The sequence below is a fragment of the Macrosteles quadrilineatus genome, unplaced genomic scaffold, assembly GCF_028750875.1.
Source record: "Macrosteles quadrilineatus isolate MER2022 unplaced genomic scaffold, UCM_ALF_1.0 Scaffold_3__2_contigs__length_128488019, whole genome shotgun sequence".
NCBI classification, from domain to species: domain Eukaryota; kingdom Metazoa; phylum Arthropoda; class Insecta; order Hemiptera; family Cicadellidae; genus Macrosteles; species Macrosteles quadrilineatus.
In genome coordinates, this window is record NW_026542596.1 from 8,016,255 (window position 1) to 8,036,822 (window position 20,568).

At 34.5% G+C, this 20,568-nt stretch overlaps 1 protein-coding gene across 5 annotated transcripts in view; it reads right to left on the reverse strand.

Annotated features, from left to right (window-relative positions):
- Positions 1 to 2,420: 2,420 nt before the first annotated feature.
- LOC128988721 (CREB-binding protein-like) overlaps positions 2,421 to 20,568 on the reverse strand; it is an 80,063-nt gene continuing 61,915 nt past the window's right edge. For 4 of the 5 annotated variants that reach the window (XM_054410303.1, XM_054410301.1, XM_054410302.1 and 1 more), the window contains 9 exons: positions 17,966 to 18,133; positions 15,609 to 15,845; positions 14,236 to 14,466; positions 12,777 to 12,896; positions 12,205 to 12,411; positions 10,137 to 10,261; positions 8,998 to 9,151; positions 8,392 to 8,555; positions 2,421 to 6,809 (listed from right to left, as the gene is read on the reverse strand). In XM_054410303.1, coding sequence (XP_054266278.1) covers positions 5,918 to 6,809; positions 8,392 to 8,555; positions 8,998 to 9,151; positions 10,137 to 10,261; positions 12,205 to 12,411; positions 12,777 to 12,896; positions 14,236 to 14,466; positions 15,609 to 15,845; positions 17,966 to 18,133 — 2,298 coding nt within the window. In that variant the 3' untranslated portion in view covers positions 2,421 to 5,917. Of the gene's footprint in view, positions 6,810 to 8,095; positions 8,254 to 8,391; positions 8,556 to 8,997; positions 9,152 to 10,136; positions 10,262 to 12,204; positions 12,412 to 12,776; positions 12,897 to 14,235; positions 14,467 to 15,608; positions 15,846 to 17,965; positions 18,134 to 20,568 lie in introns of those variants that run through there. The other variant, XM_054410304.1, reaches the window with a different exon arrangement.

Genomic DNA, 20,568 nt, shown 5'->3' on the forward strand with positions numbered 1-20,568 from the left:
ACCTCAACCTCACCATTTAACACTTTATTCCGGTTGACATTTTCAGTATCAAAGGTGCTCTTGTCCATTCCGTGAAACACTGAGAAATAAGGACATTAATGCGTTACCAACATACAACAAAACAACACAATACAACAATCCAACAAAGGCCACGAACTATTGATACATAAACAATATAAAGGCGTAAACAATTCATTATGGTTTGCCCAACAAATGTTTTACTCAAATAGGTTATCATTTTCTTAGCATACCGGGTAAGCTAAGATTTGGAATCCAGGCAGAAAAAGCAAAACTTATACAGAGTTAAGACATCACTTAAATTGAATACGGACGGCTCTAATAAATAAGGTGCAACACCAACGATATCTAATTTGTAAACTACCGGTTCTAAGGAAAAGAACCAGTACCTAAGTAAGAACCTACCTAAGAATTACAGTAAATCGGACCAATTAAATACATTAATATCTAGCTTCGAGGTTATTGATCTCTTGCTTTTGGATTTTCTCGTAAAAAGTTATAGCGTAAACTTATCGGTGTCAGTTTGAAAAAAAGCAACCTTACCCAAACAACTTTTTGTTATTTAATAGATTACGCATTCTCTAAACAATGATTAGTATATCTATTAACATTAGAAGGAAATGTGACGAAAATCACACAATGTTGGGGTTTTGGTCATTTGTAATTTTATTTTTAAGTAGGTAGGCCATGTATTCTATGGAAAAGTACCGGTATCAAGGATCGTCGTCAAAAAGGTTGTTATGAATAAATATGTAGGCTTACGTACCCAAGATATGAGCTATGGGCCTATTGGCTGTATGGTCCAGCGATTGCATCACACGGTGAGTAGAAACAGAAAGTGACACATTGGAAAAGCGAATTTAGCACTTCCTCTGTAAAACCTCTGTTACAATCACCCACTGCAGTTGTGATTTTTTACTTTACACTTTACACAATCGCCATTGAAGCGCCGTCAATGAGTGGAAACCTTTTTTGTAAGCTATTGGCGACGATCATTTCAGTGTCACAGCCCTATACAACACTGATTCAAGGTCTTCTTCTTTCTGGTTGTCAAAACTCAAGAAACATTTTATACTCAAAGAATTTCTGGTTCCGATTTGGACGATGTCTAGTTATTTAATTTCATTTACGGTTACACTATTAGACTATATTATTGCACTTGCGATTAATTAAATCCGTTATGTAAGAAAAACGTTTTTAATCTCTCTTGGTTGGGATTTGCTTTCAAAACGTGATTCGAAATAGTTGCGGTATTTGTAAACAGCATTTGTAAACATGTCATTGACAGCTAGAAAAAATAATCTTGATCCGAACAGCTGTTCGTTATTTCATAGACGGTTCTGTGATAAAAATTGAACGAAAATTTGACAAAAATCGCACAAAACTGCATTTTTGAACGTCCGTAATTTTATTTACAAAGTAGTGAGGCTATATTTAAATCACTAAAGACACTCTCGCCAATCCAGTGAATACATTAAAATGGCTTGGATCTTGATATGTACTCTGGTTTTCACGGAGAAGATTGCGTAAAATGCCATCTTGAGTGTTACAGACAAAGGGACAGACAGACAGACAGACAGACAGAAATTGAGATAAGACTCGTTTCTGCTTCTTTAATGTATAAAACGTAAAAATAACCTAAAAGTATATAATTCTGAGCAATGTACAGACAAAACTCTAATTTTATTTATATAGATAAAGTTTCTTAAAATGTTAACTTTTGTTCATACACCTTTGTTATTAATCACTCCTCAGAAAGTCATGCAGATATATAATAAGGCTGGCCTAGTATTCATTTATACAATCCCATTTATCTATGTTCAAATAATCATTAATAATATCCATATTCCATAGCCTATATACAAATGGTTGTTGTATATATTTTTACAAAGCCTACAACTTTAGTTATTTGTTAAATATGTAAGAGAATTGCAATACATCAACATTTCTTATAATATAATTTCAAAATTAGTCCTTATGGAATCAAAAATAAGTAAGCAGTGATCCATGTGTTCAACAATAGACCCATGTGAACATTAATTGAAGAAGACTGGGAGAGAAGGGAAGCCATAGTTGAAAGTTGAAACTGTTAAAAGGAGTCCAGGTTTCTAAGTTAAATTAATTAATTTCACAAAAAAAACCAGTTTATATTAAAGTTATTACAGTCAACCTCAAGAGGACTAACTCCATTATTTTACAAAATTAAGTATAAATATAAACGGATGGTGTTTTGGCCTATTGGGACCTCAAAACAAAAAATTAAATCGGTTCCGGGTCCAGGTCTTACCATGAGTACTACGGTAATAGATTATATTCCCTATATGGGAAATTCGCTAAAAGTCCTAAAGTGACAATTGCTATTCGGAGGAGACTTAGGTTAACAAATATACACAAATAGATCGTAATTGCTTAAATATTTATTTAAAAAAAATTCTTCAAATTTCTAACAGCTAATGAGACAAGAGTAGCTTCTATATACACACTTCGGCCTCCACTCTGTGACACTTTAACAAAAATAATAAACGGAAAGCTACATTCTCCATTTGTGTGAAAACAATCACACTTTAAATACATTTATATTATGTACATTTTCACGTCAAGTAATCATACACTATACATTGAGCGCTTATGTATAACTAGATACAATATTTACACTGAACCTATCTCCAACTTACTCTTAGTATTATGGAGTTGGACCTTAAATCTCTAACTACTAGCTTAGAATTTGGTTTTTGGAAAACACAGTCACCGTCTTTAACTTTATAATAACAGTCCTCTTTGTATGTAATTGCACCGAGACTTGCAAATCAAAACTAAAAAACACTTCTACCGTTGAAATAAAACATGATTTAATTATATAACGTTTGAAACAGAAAATTGCAACTTAAAAAAATTGTGTTTGAAATGAACACCATAAAAAATCAAAATATTAAAGTGATAACCATTTTACTTTATTTAGCACGTTGACAGGTAGTTAATAAATACAAATTGGTTGAGAAAAGTAACCATTTTGAAATTTACCAAAAAAACCTCAAACGGTTTCCAATATTCATAAAACTTCATCTTTGTTTCACACACAATATTTGTTTTACCACCCTAATTTTTTTTACTTCGATCACATTTAAACAATATTGCTAACTAGTAAAACATCATAGTATAGTTTTGTAAATTTAGTTTAAGTACCTATGGTTTTAATGTTTGTAATGCAATTGTTGGGAAATCTCTTTAATATTTTAGCAAAGGAGGGTTTTTAAGGGACAGAGATAGTAATACTGTATAAAGTGTACAAAATAGATAACATCCCCTATTTTTCAAAAAAAATAATCTTTGATTGATACTTTTTGAGAAATAACTATATGACAAATTAGTTTTTCATTTAAGAAGAGTTTTAAAATTTAATACCATACGTGCAGTAGCATTTTAATATATCTTACAGAACTGGGTTTAGGTATGAACTACATGATGCAGAAAGGGGTCATGCTCATAAAAAGGCACATTTTACGAGAACACTCGCTCTGTTCATACTGTAGTTATAAAGGTTTTTTACGTTAAGACCTAAAATTACCTAACTCGACAGTTTGATTTCATGGCTGGCCTAGTATCAAATTAGAAACTTGATGTGATGTTAAAAATGAATTCATTATAGTACCAGTTATTCAACAGATTGAATCAACTTTTTTATATTAGTTATTTGTATGAAAACTATTTAAGGCCTCCTGTTTGGAAATATTAAAATCAAAAATATCTTTAATTACATTGAAACATGTTAACCGCTTTCATATTTTTCCACTGACTCTATGAAACTAGGGTAAACCATCGATCTCGATGGGGTAAACATTCCATTTATATGAAACAGCTGTGGCCATTCTAATATTTTTTTGCTATTCAAATATAACAAAGTTGAATGAGCCTCTCATAGAAAGCTGCTGTCAAAATAACTTTCTCAGATATTGTTACTACACAGTAAGTAGACAGATAGTAATTGCAAAAACTAGTAATTGACAGTATCACACTCTATCAGAGGCTCAATAATTCAACTGTGTTTATTTGATTCTAAAATCTGACCACAGCTTTAACATGGGAACGGAATGTATAGCGCCACCCACTGTTTAAGTTTTATACTTTTCTGTTGCTGAATCATAAACCCACAATTTTTGGGGGACAGGACTGGGACATGAGGTCTAAACGGGGTCGTATAAGAAAACATTTTATTTACAAAAGGTCGTCGTTGTGACATAATTTTTAAATTTCCCTCGACTATACATTTGATTCAATTTTGTTTACATAATTTACAGAAATAAATCTAGTGGTGTTCGATCGTCGACAATTTAATTGTAAAAGGAACAATAACTTATACAATACAAAAATATATATATAAATCATTATTTTATCATCGTTAATGTTAGGGACGTTGGAAATGACATCAGCTAATATTACAGACTTAATAATATAACAACAAAATAAAAAATTGTCCACATTTAAAATTATAAACAAAATAAAATACAATAAGTTAATAACAACAACTATGAAACTAATGATTTGATCCATGGACATATCCTCGTACCATCGCTCGTCTCATCTTAATACTGTAACACATCTCTGAGGAGGTCTTTGGAATTTCATCTACCTAACAATCGTATCACATTTGGCAGAAAACATGCAGGCGATAAATCCAAATAGGATAGAGCGTGTAATATTACTCTGATAGTAAAAAAATCTTCTCACTTGTATTCACACATTTTATATTTGAATCTAGTGTTTATAATGGCTATTGGATCGAGTTTGAAAGGGAAAATTGTAGTCAGATTAAGATGAAATTCCAAACTGAAAAGGGAGTAACAAATAAAATAACAATAAATATACCTAAAAAATTTAATAGTAAGAGATAATTCACAAAAGCAAAGCTTTTGAAGAAATTCTCTCTAAGCGAGTAGAGAGGAACTAGTACCCAATGTACATGGCTGGAGACAACCTATTTGTTTGTATTATATATAAAAATATCATTACACGATCTGTTGAAAAATCTGTCTATCGGAGATCTTAATCTGAACTCGATTCACTCACTTAGTCATGTATAAAAACTATCATTAATCCAATATGAATGAAGTAACAAAACAGTACCTACAAATACATAGTTCACAGAAGAAGTAGAGGAAAGATAATTTTAACAAATGAGTTGTCATCTTAGAGTAACAAATCCATTCCAATCCTTTTTACACATAACCATGAACACAGCCTAACTTGTGAGACAAGTTAAAGACAAATTTTATGAACAACAATCATTTATTTTTATCTTAGATATCCATATATTTATATATGTGTTTTTATTAATGTATACTAGTCATTTATCGAACAATAATACATTTATATACACGTAAAACATTTTCTATTACTATATTTACACAGCGGCACCTTTTTGTTTACAAAAGATGTAATAATTGTATTAAGTCTATATATAAAAAGAGGATTTAAGTGTTACTTTTCTTTACAATAAAGGTTTAACGATGTACATACAAATATTTTATTTCGTGTAGTTGAAATATTCTCACATTTGTGTCGTAAAAAGAGACTAAAACAAAAACAACAATACACAAGACACAAAAGAGACTAAAAACGGCCATCGATAGTCAACATTCCTTTAACAAAATGTTTCACATCTTTATTTTTGGTCAAATAATAAAGTTCAATAAATAAAGCACGAGCGGATCATAGGGACGCTATACACATTCGCCACCCGGCACTATTTAACTTATGTACACCTACACTAACAGAATAATAATACTATAATCGACAACAATCACAACATTTTTACATAACACAGGATAGGAAGATTGCTTTGTTTATCGACAAGGAAAATGTCCTTTTAAGTACACATTAAAAACTAAAAAGCCGCACTGTACTACAAATTTTCCACATATTTAGTCAACTGATCCTGAGGCGTAAGATCGTCGGGCTGTGGGGGTGCTGGGGGCGGCAGTCCGGTAGCGGAGGAGCCTAGTTGTGATAACATCATCTCACTGGGTCCACCGAGGTCGTGGTGAGGCGAGGGCACCGGCTGGTTGCGAGGTGACTGTACTGGCCGAGGCGAGGGGTTGGGTTGAGGCGACCGTATAGGTGGGGGCGACCTGACAGACATGAGTTGTTGTTGCGACATACCAGGAGGACCCATCATGCCCTGGGGCGACTGGACTGGACTAGGGTTGGGTTTGACAGGGTACTGGTCAGGGAAGCCTTGCGAGTAACTTCTCATTGGTAACCGTTGCTGCTGAGGCGTATAGCCCCCGGGGAACTGCTGAGTCGGCTGTTGTTGTTGCTGCTGCTGCTGTTGTTGTTGCTGTTGTCTCTGTTGGATAGCCAGAATCTGCTGCTGCTTGTACCAGTTGGGTTGTTGTTGCATCATCTGAGGGTTCTGTTGAGGCATCTGCATGTGCAGCCTGTTCTGTTGTGGATTTTGCTGCTGAGTCATCATGTGCTGAAGCTGCTGGGTCGGCGCCTGAGGTACGTTCACCACGTTCTGCTGCTGCTGCTGCTGCTGCATCTGGAAGTTTTGCCTCTGTTTGATAAAGGCTGCCATCAGCTGAGGGTTGCTCTTGAGGATCTGCAGTATCTGCTGCTGCTGTTCCGGAGTGTTGGGTGATCGTAGAGTGTGCAGCAGTTGTTGAAGCGCCTGTTTGCTCTGGGGGTTAGGTCCTGGCTGAGAGAGTCGCATTGCCCCCACGATGGGTCCTTGCGCCCCAGGCTGAGGGTTAGGCTGCCTCAGCCCTGCATTGCCCACATTGGCTGTTTGGTATCTGGAAATATCAGGCACATTAACAAACTGCAAGTCGTGAGTAGGTGAAAACCAAATTTTTAAAATTATACGTTTCAATTAATTGTAATTTACACATTTTACCATCCACAACAAATTAGTTTCTTACAACCTACATACCATTTTAGAGTGTCCAGCCGATCTGGAATAGTATGTGAATTTTGATGACCGGGAGAATATCTGTGAATTGTACATGAATTTTGTAAAGAACAAGGGTATCTAAATGAATTAATAACATCCAATAAATGCGCACAAAATTGCGATCGCGGAAAACTATAACGAAAAACAAACGTTGCCACGATCACAAGAAATTATCATGGGTGTTGCCGCAATGAGGGGATATCATTATGAATTTTGCCATGATTGCAAGACAATCTCAGATGTAGCAGCCATCGCTACATCGGGATCGTTGTATACAACCATCGATCACAGATGTCCGACACCTCAAGAGTTTCTGCGATGACGGAAAATAATAATCAAGGATAATGCTTCGATCACGGAAAATCATATTGGATGTTGTGCATTTGTGTGTGTTGGCGAAAGAGCTCAAAACTGTTGAGCTTACATTGTGCACAAATTTCGATCAAACTCGAGGTTCAATATTTTGAGTCTACTAGCGTCCTTTCTTTGACCCCTTATTATCTGGCCCCCCACTACTTTGTCGACTTCTTTAATGTGATTTCTCAAGATATTATTTTCTTATCTTTGACATTATGACACTGAAATACAACACAGCCAAGTTCAAACTACCTACGTTGAACATTTCGACAATTCTTTTTTAAACACAACCGGTACCAAACAGAACAGACAAGTTCCACGCTCGTTTATGAAACGATGTGTGATTTTTATACAGGTTTGATTGAAATAACAATTTAAAGATATAACCCAAGTAGACCTAAGTTCACAGCAAAGAAGTAGACATTTCAAAGATAAGTTATATAATTCTTTAGAAAAGATTGGGCCTTAATAAAACCCCATTTCAGTTAAATGTCAAAACATCAGTGTTCCTGACTTGGGGGGTTTGCTATTAAATACACACCAAAACCCTAAACTAAAAAAAAACCCATTGTAAAAAAAAAACAAAGCCTAAACATTTTTCCATGTGGAACTTGTTTATGGCTCCCATATTCTGTAACACTTTATAACCTCTAAGTTTAACAATTTATAAAGTTTTGAGCAACACCAAATTACACTCATCTAATAATACGACAATGAAAACTTCAAAAGTTCAATAACATTATATTGATAAAATGTCCAATCTAATACATGTTTACAATATTTACATGATAAGGAAGAACAACAGTTAGTAAGTATTACTAAACAAAATTCACTTATTGAGCATCAAATTCAGCAAATCAGTCAACATAATACGATTCTCCAGAAGATTCACTTGAGAAAGTGTAGTCATTCAGATCTATCGAGATTACCTACAAGGGGAAAAATATTATAACTTTTAAAGGAATAGAAAAATAATAATTATAGGTAAGTACACTAGTGATAGGAATTTTTAGGTTAGTTAGGATTTTACTTTACTATTCTGTAATGTGTATAATAGTTTAGTTTACCTGTTCTGTTGCCACTGGTCCATGGAGAGAAGCGGGGTTGGTCCTGGCCCTGGCCCTCTCTGTAGCTGTGGAGGAGGCATCACTTGAGGTACAGACTGAGGCACTTTGCCTACATAGCCTACAGCAGCGTGAGGTGCTTGTTGTCTGGCCGCCTCCTCCTGCACCTATCACAACACCCATCATACTCACTCAGTGTACACAGGCAGGAAAAAGTGTAATTTGGTAAATTTTTATGCAATTTTAAGCACATAAATTCTAAAAACTTCTTTTGTTTGGAAGTAATTACAAAAAAATCTAAACGTCACTGCTGAAATTATCCTTATTCACTTAATGAAAAGGGCTGTTTTCTAACGTTAGAGCTAACTTAGGGTTACACAAGAAGTGAAAACAAAGGCCAAGTACAAACAAGAGCAGGGATCTGAAGGGTGACATGTCATTTTTGGGTACAGTCGTAGATGGCAGGGTTATCTCAACCCAACCGCTATAGTGTAGAGTCATGCCGCATGGAATGAGGGAAGGTCGGATAATTGATACTACTGTAGGCCTACTAAGAGACCCAAACCTCCAGATCTTACAGGGTTTGTTTAGGATTGATTGGACACACACCTGTTTGACAACTTGCAGTACGTTGGCAGGAGGAGTCTGAGTGCCAGGCTTGAGGCCGATGCCAGGCTGGTGTTGAGGTGAAGGTGCCGGCAGAGCTGGCATCACCACTGTCTGCTGAGCGCCTGGACTGACTGCACTCGACCCCATCACAGACCTGGTGTGTGTAGACAATAAGTAAGGCCAATGTCGACACCAAGTACTCTTGCAATCTCAATATTGCAAACCAGTCTGTTTCAGTTTTATATTGGTTTGCTAATAATAAAAAGAGCTTGCTTATATACTCTATACATTAGAACAGGCTGAGAAAAAACCCATTTCTATTGTAGACGTCTTGTCCTGGAACATTTTTACTAGTTCTACATTATTCGTGCAGCACTTATAGGGTCAGTAATTTTCAACATCTACAATATTTATTCTTTGGTTGCCAAACAAACTACAGTAGAGTCCCGTTAGTCCAAAATGGTTGGGACCGGACCCATTTTGGATTACCCAATATTTAGGATTAAACTTTTTTTTTATTTTTAAAAATAAAAAATAAAAAATTTGTCTTAGGACAAATTTACACAAGTAATACAATAGCTATTTACATTACAAGTGTAGTAAGAGCGTTTTTACATCACGCAAGTGAATGTTGTGCAACGAGCGGAAGCGAGTTGCATAATTCACCTAAGTGATGTAAACACGCTCTTGCGTAACGTGTAACGTACAAGATTTTACCTGACCCGACAATATACATGGGTTTATGTACAATATTTTCACTATTCATTTCACTCATCTTCTAACAGTAACGTTATTTTACAAACAAAAGCTAGGTTAGGAAAATACTTTAAAGCATAACAATAACATTCAAGCGCACAGCTGATTTCTAGCGTTGAACGTCGTTGGCTCCATAGAGGTATATTTTTTAAGTTAAGCACTCAATGTTATTTAAATGGGTTTCTTTACATCACTGAGTGAGTTTTTGATACTTTACATCACTCGAGAAGTAAGGAAGTTGTATACATCACGCTTGGGATAGGGAAGTTTAACATGGCGGGTTAGGTAAAAATTAAAAGGACCAATTTACTTTGAAACTATGACACACTGGAAGAGCAAGTGTAAATGGTTAAAGCAGCATTCCCATGACACTCATTACATACCCTCTAGTATTCATGACAGCCATTCGCCTACGCAGCAGCTGCGCTTGCTGCAATCTCGCCTGTAATTGTTGCTGCTTCATCTTGTACTTGATGTTCTGACAGAACGGCACCGGGCATTTGGTCTCCTGGACAAACAACAAATTTTATTAGTTCTTCTAATATTATACTAAACTGAACAAAGCAATCTAAGAAGTCAGTACAATTTGTACTTACTTACTCTTACTCTCAGGGCCATGCATATCTAAGAAGATATTTGGCCGCACCAACAAAGCCTCTCCATCTTGCTCTATCCTCTGCATCCTCCTCAGTTGCTCCATGTCTTTCTTTACTTGGCTCCACCATTTTTGTTTTGGCCTTCCTCTCGGTCGTCTTCCTTCGGGATTTCTTAGATTACTCTTTTCTTGCCCCCCTGCTATGTTTTTTCTAATTTATTTTAAACACACTGCATGTATTGTATACACAGTGCACCTGCTTTCAGTCTTTGCTTACCCATGTTTTTGATAAGCTTCAGTATTTTATTTTTAAGATGACTGTGATACTTTTTGCATGTACACTGCACTTGTTTATATTTTATTGTTTATATTTATTTAGCCTTATTGCCCGTAAACTTTAGGCTACTATTATGACGTTCATCCATTGCATGTGTTGTACATAGCGTTAACGATGAATAAAAATTCTTGATTCTTGATTCTTAGTAAAACTAATATTAACTTATTTTGCTCCTCTCTTCGTAAAACATGTCCAGCCCATCTAACTCTTCTACACTTAAATTCACACACCACATCTGGATCTCTGTAGAGTTCTCTCGGTTCTCTGTTGTGTCTCTTCCTCCATTCACCACCTTCATAAATTGGTCCATAGATTTTTCTTAAAATCTTATTTTCGAATGTGATTAACTTCTTTTCTTCTTTTTTATTTGGTTTCTATGTTTCAGCTCCGTATAATAATACTGGGCTGATTATTGTCTTATAAATTCTAACTTTGGTGTTTTTTGACAGTAACTTAGAGGACATCAGTACAATTTGTACCAGCATTATTCTTTTAGCTTTATCCATATTTCACATTCGATTAAGCTGAGTTGACATCATTTTGATAGGCCCAATTTGCTTATGTAATTCCCTCTTTTTCCTAATAGCTATTATAATGGCTTTTGTTAGCCAGCTGTTTGTTTTATCTCCTTGCTCTTTGTCTTTACCAAGGGAAATGCCAATTCAAAATTATACATAAGAAAATTTTTATAAGCAGTGTTAGGATCAAAGATTTTAGCACAGTATAATGGTTCACAATTTGCGTTACTAATTGAATCTTGAAATTTTAACATGTTTCATGTTTTCTTTTTTAAAACATCACTTTTTGGTCTCAGTTTTGTTTTTATTTACTCTATAAATTATATATGTTGATAAAATCTGATAAGTGTGGTCAAAGATTTCAGTATCTACAACTAAAGTTTGAAAACTGTCTAAAGCTACATTAATAAACACATTATCAATACAGGTTTTAGAAACACAAGTAATCCTAGGAGGTTGTAAAATAGTGACTAACAGGTAAGATTCTATCAGGAATTTGAAATGCACTGTGTGTGGTCCTTTTTTGAACAGATAAAAAAAATCTCCAGATAAAAATATACTGTACTTAGAATTTTTTTGTAACAATATGAGAATGCAAGGAATTAAGAATACTAAGGAATTTCTTTAAAGTAGTTGTATCATTGTGTGGTGGTCTGTACATACATACTATCTAGGTTTAGCAAGTGAGGCTTCAACTGCACAACACTCCAAAACCTAATTTTGCATAGGCCTATGTCATGTTTTTCTGTGACTTCGGTTGTACTGTAAGACAGTATGCAGACACCGCCTTATGTTTGATTTTCTCTGATAAATTTAGGAGAAAGCTTGCTAATGTTTCCATAATAAATGCATTGGGATTGTGATTATTTAACCAGTGCTCAGAAATTCAAACAAATATTGGTTTGATTTGCATTGATTGAAATAAAAAAATTTTATTATCCGATTAAAAAAAATAATTTTAAGGAAGAAACTGTGTTATAGCTTGATATCAGTTTACTTACTTGACAATACTTGGCGTGGTAGCAACAGAGTGCAATGAGCTGTTTGCAGATAGGACAGTCTCCGTTGGCCTTGCGTTTGCAGATCTTGGTGTGCTGCACCACCCGCTTCATCTTCTGACAGCTGGGCAGACGACAGTTGGCGTCCCGACACTGACATGCATGCACCAGTGACTGGATACACCTCTGTATGGACAACTTCCGCGCCTCCTATCAACCAACACAGTTTGTTTAAGACTGAGCTGATCTTTAAAAAAGAGGGTAGTGGGTTCTTTAAATCTAGCATTTGCCTGTTGTCATGAAAGTGTAGAACGTATTAAATAAAGCAAAGGGTGTGCCAGTACAGTACAAGACTGGACTGTACTGATATATTTAAGTGGCCAGGCACTTGCCTTAGTTTTGTGGTCAGACTTTACTGACTCACCCACCTCGTTTGGAATACCTTGAATAGAACACAATCAATTGAGCCAATCTCAATTGATAAATCTTTGTTATTCTATTTTAAAGATACATTTCTTAGAAGAATCTCAGGATGACATTTATTTATTTACTTATTTTAACGTGATGACATTTACCTGTGGGTTTGCTTGTTTCTGGTCTGCAGGTGATGATCCGTCGTCCAGATCCAAGCCCAACTTTTCCATCTTGTGAGGATGTCCATCCTTGCCGTAACATGTTATACACAAATCAAAGTCCTGCAACAAATTAAGCGAGTTAACAAAGATACTTGGAATATTTTACAATTCTAATGTTATGTAGAAAAAAGACATTCAAACTTAGTCTTACAGAAACTTTTTCTACCAAGGTGGATTTCCTACTAGCCAATTATAAATTAAGCATGTGTCTAATAAAAATCTCAAATTTCCCCAAAAAAAAAAAAAAAAAAAAACGGTATCAGCAATTTGACACATACTTTCTTCCATAAGTGTGTCAACAACCTTTATCATGGGTAAGCGGTGGGAGTAAGAAACTATGATATCTTATAGGGGAAAATCACATTAGTTGCAATAACTTTTGAACCGTAATTGTTACAGCAATGGGGAGTGGCACTATTTTGTTTAGAATTATAAGGACCATAACACATTAATTGATAATCAAAACCAGCTTTTTCCTAAAATCCTATCTTTTGTTATTTTATGGGGTTTTATGGTAAAATAACATAAGTTATAATAACTTTGGAACCGTAATTGTTACGGAAATGGGATTTGTACCATTTTGTTCCAAATTTAATGGACTAAGTTATAACATACTAAATTTTTATCAAAATCGTTTGGGCCATTTTCGAGAAAAACAGATTTTTCTGTTATTTTTTATGGGGTTTTATGGGGAAATCACCATTAAAAAATCTAAATTTCAACAAAATGCCTGCAGATACCATGGGTTAGTACCGACATACCAAATTTCTTCAAAATCGGACTACAGGTATAGTCTGTAGCTCTGTACACATTCACACATCCACACACACACACACACACACACAGACATCACTTCGTATTAAAAACCACTTTTTGGGTTTAGGGAGACCCAAAACGGATATATCCACTCAAACTAAAAAATTTTGATGAAAACAATACTTTCTCCATATACTATGTATAAGGGGAGAAAGTAAAAAGCCAATTTAAATGTGAGATTTTACCACTGAAATAAGACAATTTCAAAGGGCAAGACAATATGGATTGGTAATTTCCATTTATAGCTCTGTTTGAATCTACTCATTCTCGCCCCTACTAATTGAAGTGCATTTCAGATCTCGTTTTAGCATTTGCTTGTCTTGACTTTTCCAAAATTCAGCATCTCCCACCTTCAATCATCCTAATCCTTACTTATAGAGTACAAGGACTTAAAAACATCTCTATTTCCACCTCAAACATTCTTTTGGGGAAAAACTGTCACCACTGATGAAATATTCTAACTTTTGTGTATGATGTAATTAATCATAACTATCCCCAATTATTTATTTTATATAACATCTCAGACTATTAATTATTAATCATTTTTCACCAGAAAGCTGTAAAAAAAACCCAATAAACATACATCACAGATAGTGCAGTGGTAACGGGTCTCAACGTGTAGCTTGCAATTGTTGCATGTGTAGACAAAGCGGTCTTGACCCTGGTTGTGTAACTCATAAAGCATCGCCATTGACGAGTATTTCGCCCTTCGTAATGAGGAGAACTCGTAATGCCTCTCTCGCGCCATAGTGAGAAAAGCATCACGCCCGTCCATCAGATCACAATTGATGAATGGGTCAGGGTCTTGGATTGGCTGAAAAATAATGCACGTTTCAATTTTATTGAAATGATCTGTTGTATGTTTTAAATATAACGATCATATAAATATTGTCTATTATCTATATACCTGATTTCATATTCTATTGACTACCGTACTTAATTGAATAGAACTTCAGTGAAGCCATTTGACTAGTTTATTGAGACTAGAATGACTAAAATTTTAGAGACCATGAGTTGTATACAAGTTGCAAAAGTACATAAATTTATAAAATACTATTTCACCTTTTCAATCGATGATTCTAATTATGGGAAATTAAAAATTAAATCAACCGTTCTTAATTATTTTAAATGTGTCGTTCTGATTAAATCTGAGACTGCATTGTTTAGTAGAGACTTGTTTGTGATAATGTATCACAAACAAAACAACTACAAGATTGAACGGTTAACTAGTAGTGTCGGTTCCAAAAGACAGTTCTTGGTTCCAACTTTTCACCTCAGGAAATAACCAGGACCGAGAACCTTTTTTTGAGAGAGTGTTTGTCCGACAGTTCCATCAACTACTTTGTATTTTTTAGTTCTTAAAAAGATTGGTTGTATATTGTTATTTTAATGTTAATTACCACCCTCTAATACAATGATAAAATATATAACTAAAAATTGCTGTTGTTATCAATAAGTGATGATAAATAACATAGACTAGTGTACATGTTGCTCGAATTCGAGCAATTCCGAAGCATTACAGACATTGTTTCAAAAAGAATAACAGTGATTCTTCTACTTGGTGGTGTTCCATGACTTTCCTATATTTTTAAAGTTTGCAAATTGGCTCTTTCAATGATTGCTTAAGAAATGCAGCACAATGTAAATTCAATTTTCTTTTTAGTATATCAAATTGTCCAGGCTTTCTCGCTTTTTCCATTGCAATATTTACACCAACCCAAATTCAAATAGTAAATATTTCATTTCAACCAAGTCAGTAAATGTTTGTAGCTTACGTTTCCTTAAATTGCAATTAAAATATTAACAGCAATTAAATTATCTAGCTGATCATAATGTAAACAAATATGTTCTTCATAAGGATAACGTGGTCCAGGTACCAAGAACCCTTTTCAGATAAGAACCGAAGTGTTAAAACATGGAACCAACACATCACTAGATTTAACATATAATCATTACCTGTAAACTGGCTGCAGACTGTGCTGAATGAAGCCTTATAACAAAAAATACTTCTTTGTGCTTCTCCATTGTGGCAAAGATTTTTGCAGACAAATCATTTCCAGTCTGAGGCGTATTTGATTTTTTGCTATTGCTTTTCCTTTGGTTCGCTTTAGACTTGTTTGACTTCTTGGCTTTTTTCTGTCCTTTCTTTTTACCATCCGCTCCAACTTCACTGTCCTCTGATATTGACAAGTACTGCAAAAGAACAACGTCATGTTTTAGCAGGTTTAAACAGAGTTTTCACAATGTTTCTTACCTGCATACTATCATTCTGCTACTAATCCGAGGTAGTTTAGGGCCTGAATATAAATCGGCCGGAATACAATATTTACATTATGAACGTTTGATTATTAAAAATAACACCGTACTTTTGAAATAATTAATAGGAAGGTATTATTTTAACACTGGTCTGCAATAACCCAAAAAAAGGTCTAGAAATTTTGAGAAATTTTAAACCTTGTCCTTCGAGACGAGATTTTATTTAAATCAAGATTTTTTTTGAGACAAGGAAAAAAAAATGGTTAAAAACGCCTGCAGAAAGTCAATGCAATACACACAATACAGGAGCGCGTTGTTGCGTTCCCTTTGAGCGTTCTTTTAATTAGTTCTTAACATGTGAATATTGGCTTTAATTGTTTTATAATTTGTTGTTTTGACATCTTTAATGATGAGAGGTTTTGTTAAGGTGTACGCAGTGTGAGACATGTTTTACTACTGTAAACATAGACAAAACAAGTCCAACTTCTCACGAAGTCATCTTTGGGCGTCCAGGGGATGTCAAATCACTTCATCAGAAGGTCGTCAATACACACATTATACGTTCATACACGAACATGGTCACGGATACGAACACGAACACAAACATTGAAACGAAAAAGTACAATTTAACGAGTGAAAAGCTAAAAAATGGTAACACCAGTGAGAATGATGCGTCACAACCGGATGGATGTAGGGTCTAGACTCATACCATGTTCGTGTATGAATGTATAATGTGTGTATTGACGACCTTCTGATGAAGTGATTTGACATCCCCTGGACGCCCGAAGATGACTTCGTGAGAAGTTGAAACTAGTTGAGTCATAGCAACAACATTTTGGATTACAAGAAGCAGGTATTTACACCAAAAGATTCACACATTCATGCCTATTATTATTTTTTTATTCAACCAGTTATCTGTCATAAATCAGTAGGTATTTAATTTAACAATGTAACAAAATCAGGTTAAAATGTCAAACATGCATTTCCCATTATGTATGAGAAGCAGGGCTGTGCGAATAGTTCGAAAAACGAATCGAATCCGAATCTTTTTAGAGATTTGATTCGGATTCGAGAACGAATCTACTGTTTCTAACTGGATTCGGATTCGGAATCAATATTCGAATTTACTGGTAAGAGATCCGGGTTTGGATTCGATATTCGAATTTCTTGGAAATAGATCCGAGTTGGGATTCGATATTCAAATTTACTAGATTCTAATTGAATATAATTTTCAATATAATTTTTTAGACACTAAAAAACTACTTGTGCACTCCGATTTGCTGTTGACTGGTTCATGTTAGGAACCTGACCATCTTGGTGTTAGGCTTTAGGCACATTAGTGTAGGTCGCATTTGAACCCTATCTTGGCTATCAGTAAACTTCACCTCACAGTGTTAGTTGTTACTTGTAATAGTAATGCAGACATAGGCTTGTGTGGAGGATTAACACCGAGGTGTATAATAGGCTGGGCCTATGTTTTAGACTACACAAATTGGTAGACCATCACTTTTAGCGAGAAACTTAGGCCTAGGTGGTATGCCTAACTTATGCCCAATTTTTTAGTTTCAAAACTTCAAATAGGTAGGCCTAAATTTCATAACTTTTTTATTTGACCCATTTCAAGAATTTTTTTAAGCAATTCCCTAAGTTATTTCAGCCCCAGAAAATGTGGTCTAAAAATGTGAAAATTGGTACTGCTGACTTTCCTCGGATTTGGATTCGACTCTGAACAGGTTTAAATATTCGGATTCGATAACAGCTTTAAATTTCAGATTCGGATTCGATCCAGGTTCGATAATGGCTGTAAATTTGAGATTCGGATTCGACCCAGATTCGACTCGGGATTAATTAAAATATTCGGATTCGATCCGGATTCGATAAAATCTGTTCAGCTATGATTCGGATTCGGATCAAAATTTCTGGATTCGCACAGCCCTGATGAGAAGGGAAATCCCGTCTAAAAATTTTATGAGAAATAAAAAATCCTGTCTCGTCTTGAACTATAAATCCAATCTCGTCCATCCCTAAGCATTAGAATGTCACTCATATTTACTCACAGCATTGGCTGCGGCCTCAGCTGCCTCAGCTTGTTTCCTCTTCTCTTCCTCCTCCTGGTCTAACTCCTTGATGCTCTCCTCCAGGACATTAGGCCAGAAGTCACCCTCAAAGTAAGGCAGTTCAGCTGCACTACTCAACTTGTCTTCCATTGCTTGCTTTAGAATATCCTGCAATAAAAAAAAACATAAGCACACTAGCAGTTGCCCGTCGGCTTTGCCTGACATAATTTTTTTTTGTGTTAATACTTTGAACACGCTCAGGTTGTGACTTTGAATCATAATAATAATAGGTTAAATACCTTGTATACGTCCTCAATCCAAGTCGTCTTTTATAATGACTATAGTTTCGGGGCCAACAGCCCCATTGTCAAATTTTCTGTCTTGTTAATTACTGTTTACAGCATTGGTCACCGTTGAAGTACACATATACACATACACTGACACACGAAACATTTATATTTACACGTAACATTGAAAAATTATACTTTTTGGCCGGCCTAAACAAAAGTGATTACATCATTGTGCGGACCGGTACACTGACTGACAGTCCCATATTGCTTATGGCATTGAAATTTATGGTGGAACAAATAAATCTAACTTAAATGAAATTTTACATTTACAAAAAGAGGCCATAATAAGGTGCATCCTTAATTTAAATGAAAATGAATCATGTAAAAATCGTTTCAAAGAATTAGAATTCTTTACAGTTTACAGCCTCTACATATATAAGACTATATTATATGTTAAAAGCCGGGAGTCGCAACTGCAAAGACAGCAAGATGTACATACTTACAATACTAGACACAAACAAAATTTTATAATTAAAAAGCATAAAAAAGAAAAATTTAAAGAAAGCCCTGATTATATTGGGGTTACATTTTTTCATTCCCTCCCTTGTAGCATCAGAAATGAGGAAAACGGAAATAAGTTCAAAAAAAAGCTTAAGAATTTTCTAATTAGTGGAGAGTTTTATAATTTTGAAGAATTTACTGCACTATGTTCAAATATGTAAATAAACATGTAAATATGTAAAAAAAAAAAAATAAAAGATAAAATGGATCAGGAAAATGGTTTTTAGTATTAGTTATAGTTTAAGATTGAGACGCATTCATGTACACATTGTTGTATGTCTGAATAAAGATTTATTTGACTTGACTTGACTTGACTATTTAACCTATTAATATTATTATTATTCAATCCAGGAGGCAAACATGGATAAACTTTGAATCAATTTTCTGTAAAGTAACAGCTGTTAAGGATTAAATCCATTTGTATGTATCCTAATGGCCTAAGCTAATTAAACATAGGGTCTACTGAAGTCAAACTAAGGGAGAACTTCTTCATTTATAAAATTAACGTTATTTTACCAGGAGCTTCTAACTACTCTCTCTGGAACAACCTAAATAATGTTTTTACCAGAAATTTCTGAATTGTAACTTTTAACAAAAACAATCAACGTTTTACAACAGTTTGGCTAATAATTACAGGTAATACTAAAATAAAGTTTCATAATATAAAATTTGCAATGTTTTGTTTTGGTTACAGGTTTTATTTGGTACATAGGCCTAATTCAGAAGAAATAGCGTGAACAATTTCTCCTTAAATGTAATGAAGTGCTTACTTTAATCACTTGTACAGTGTTATCCAAGCGCTTTTTTATCGATTTATGTATTTTATTATGTAAAATTGTAATGAAATAGAAGGTTTGATAATCGTGGTTTGAATGGCAAATGCCTTGTTTTGAGGCGTAAACATGAGGAAAAAGTAATTGTTCAAAGTTTTGACTTAAAACAGATTTTACTCAAAACCCGTTTGAGGTACTTAAGAACGTTAAATAAAAAAATTGTAGATATTTAATTCCACACTAACGATTATTCATCAGATTTAAGATCCAAACATTGGTTCAGCTTATACAGACCAAAATATAAAGAAATAGTAGAATTTCACCAGAAATCACTTTACCCCCCCCCCCCCAAACGCACCTTAAATTTTGAATTTTGTAAAACCCTGCCATATTGCACATCTACACCATACAGGGTCCTCCTATACCAAATTTGATAAATCTAGGTTGTACGTTTTGAGATATAGTGGTCATCTGTCAGTGAGTGGTATTTACCATTTATTATATTTTATAATAAGCACTTCATATGGCAAGAGTCAACATTATTACCAAAAAAAAAAAAAAGATTGGGTTAAAAATAAAATTATGGTTAAAACACACAATCAAATTATCTGAGTGCCATGCCAGTATTGTTTATAATTAATTTGCCAAAAAATGTGTCTTTATGCAACATCATGTAAGCAATAGCTGTGAAAATTTGGAGTTACAATTTTGTTTAGATTTGGATCAGGTAGAGATGGATTAAATTAAATTTAGCTAAGATAAAAGACAATGGCTCATTCAATAATTATTATGTTCTTTTGTAATACAAAATTCTTTTTTTGTGTTACATCTGGATCATAAAGATCCATAGATGGGTTGTTTGCTTAAGTATACAAAAATGAAAGGCAAAACAGGTTATATGTAACGATAATTTTTTGTATTAATTTACAAATTAAATACTATTTAAATACTGTAAATACAACCAAGCCATTCAACACAA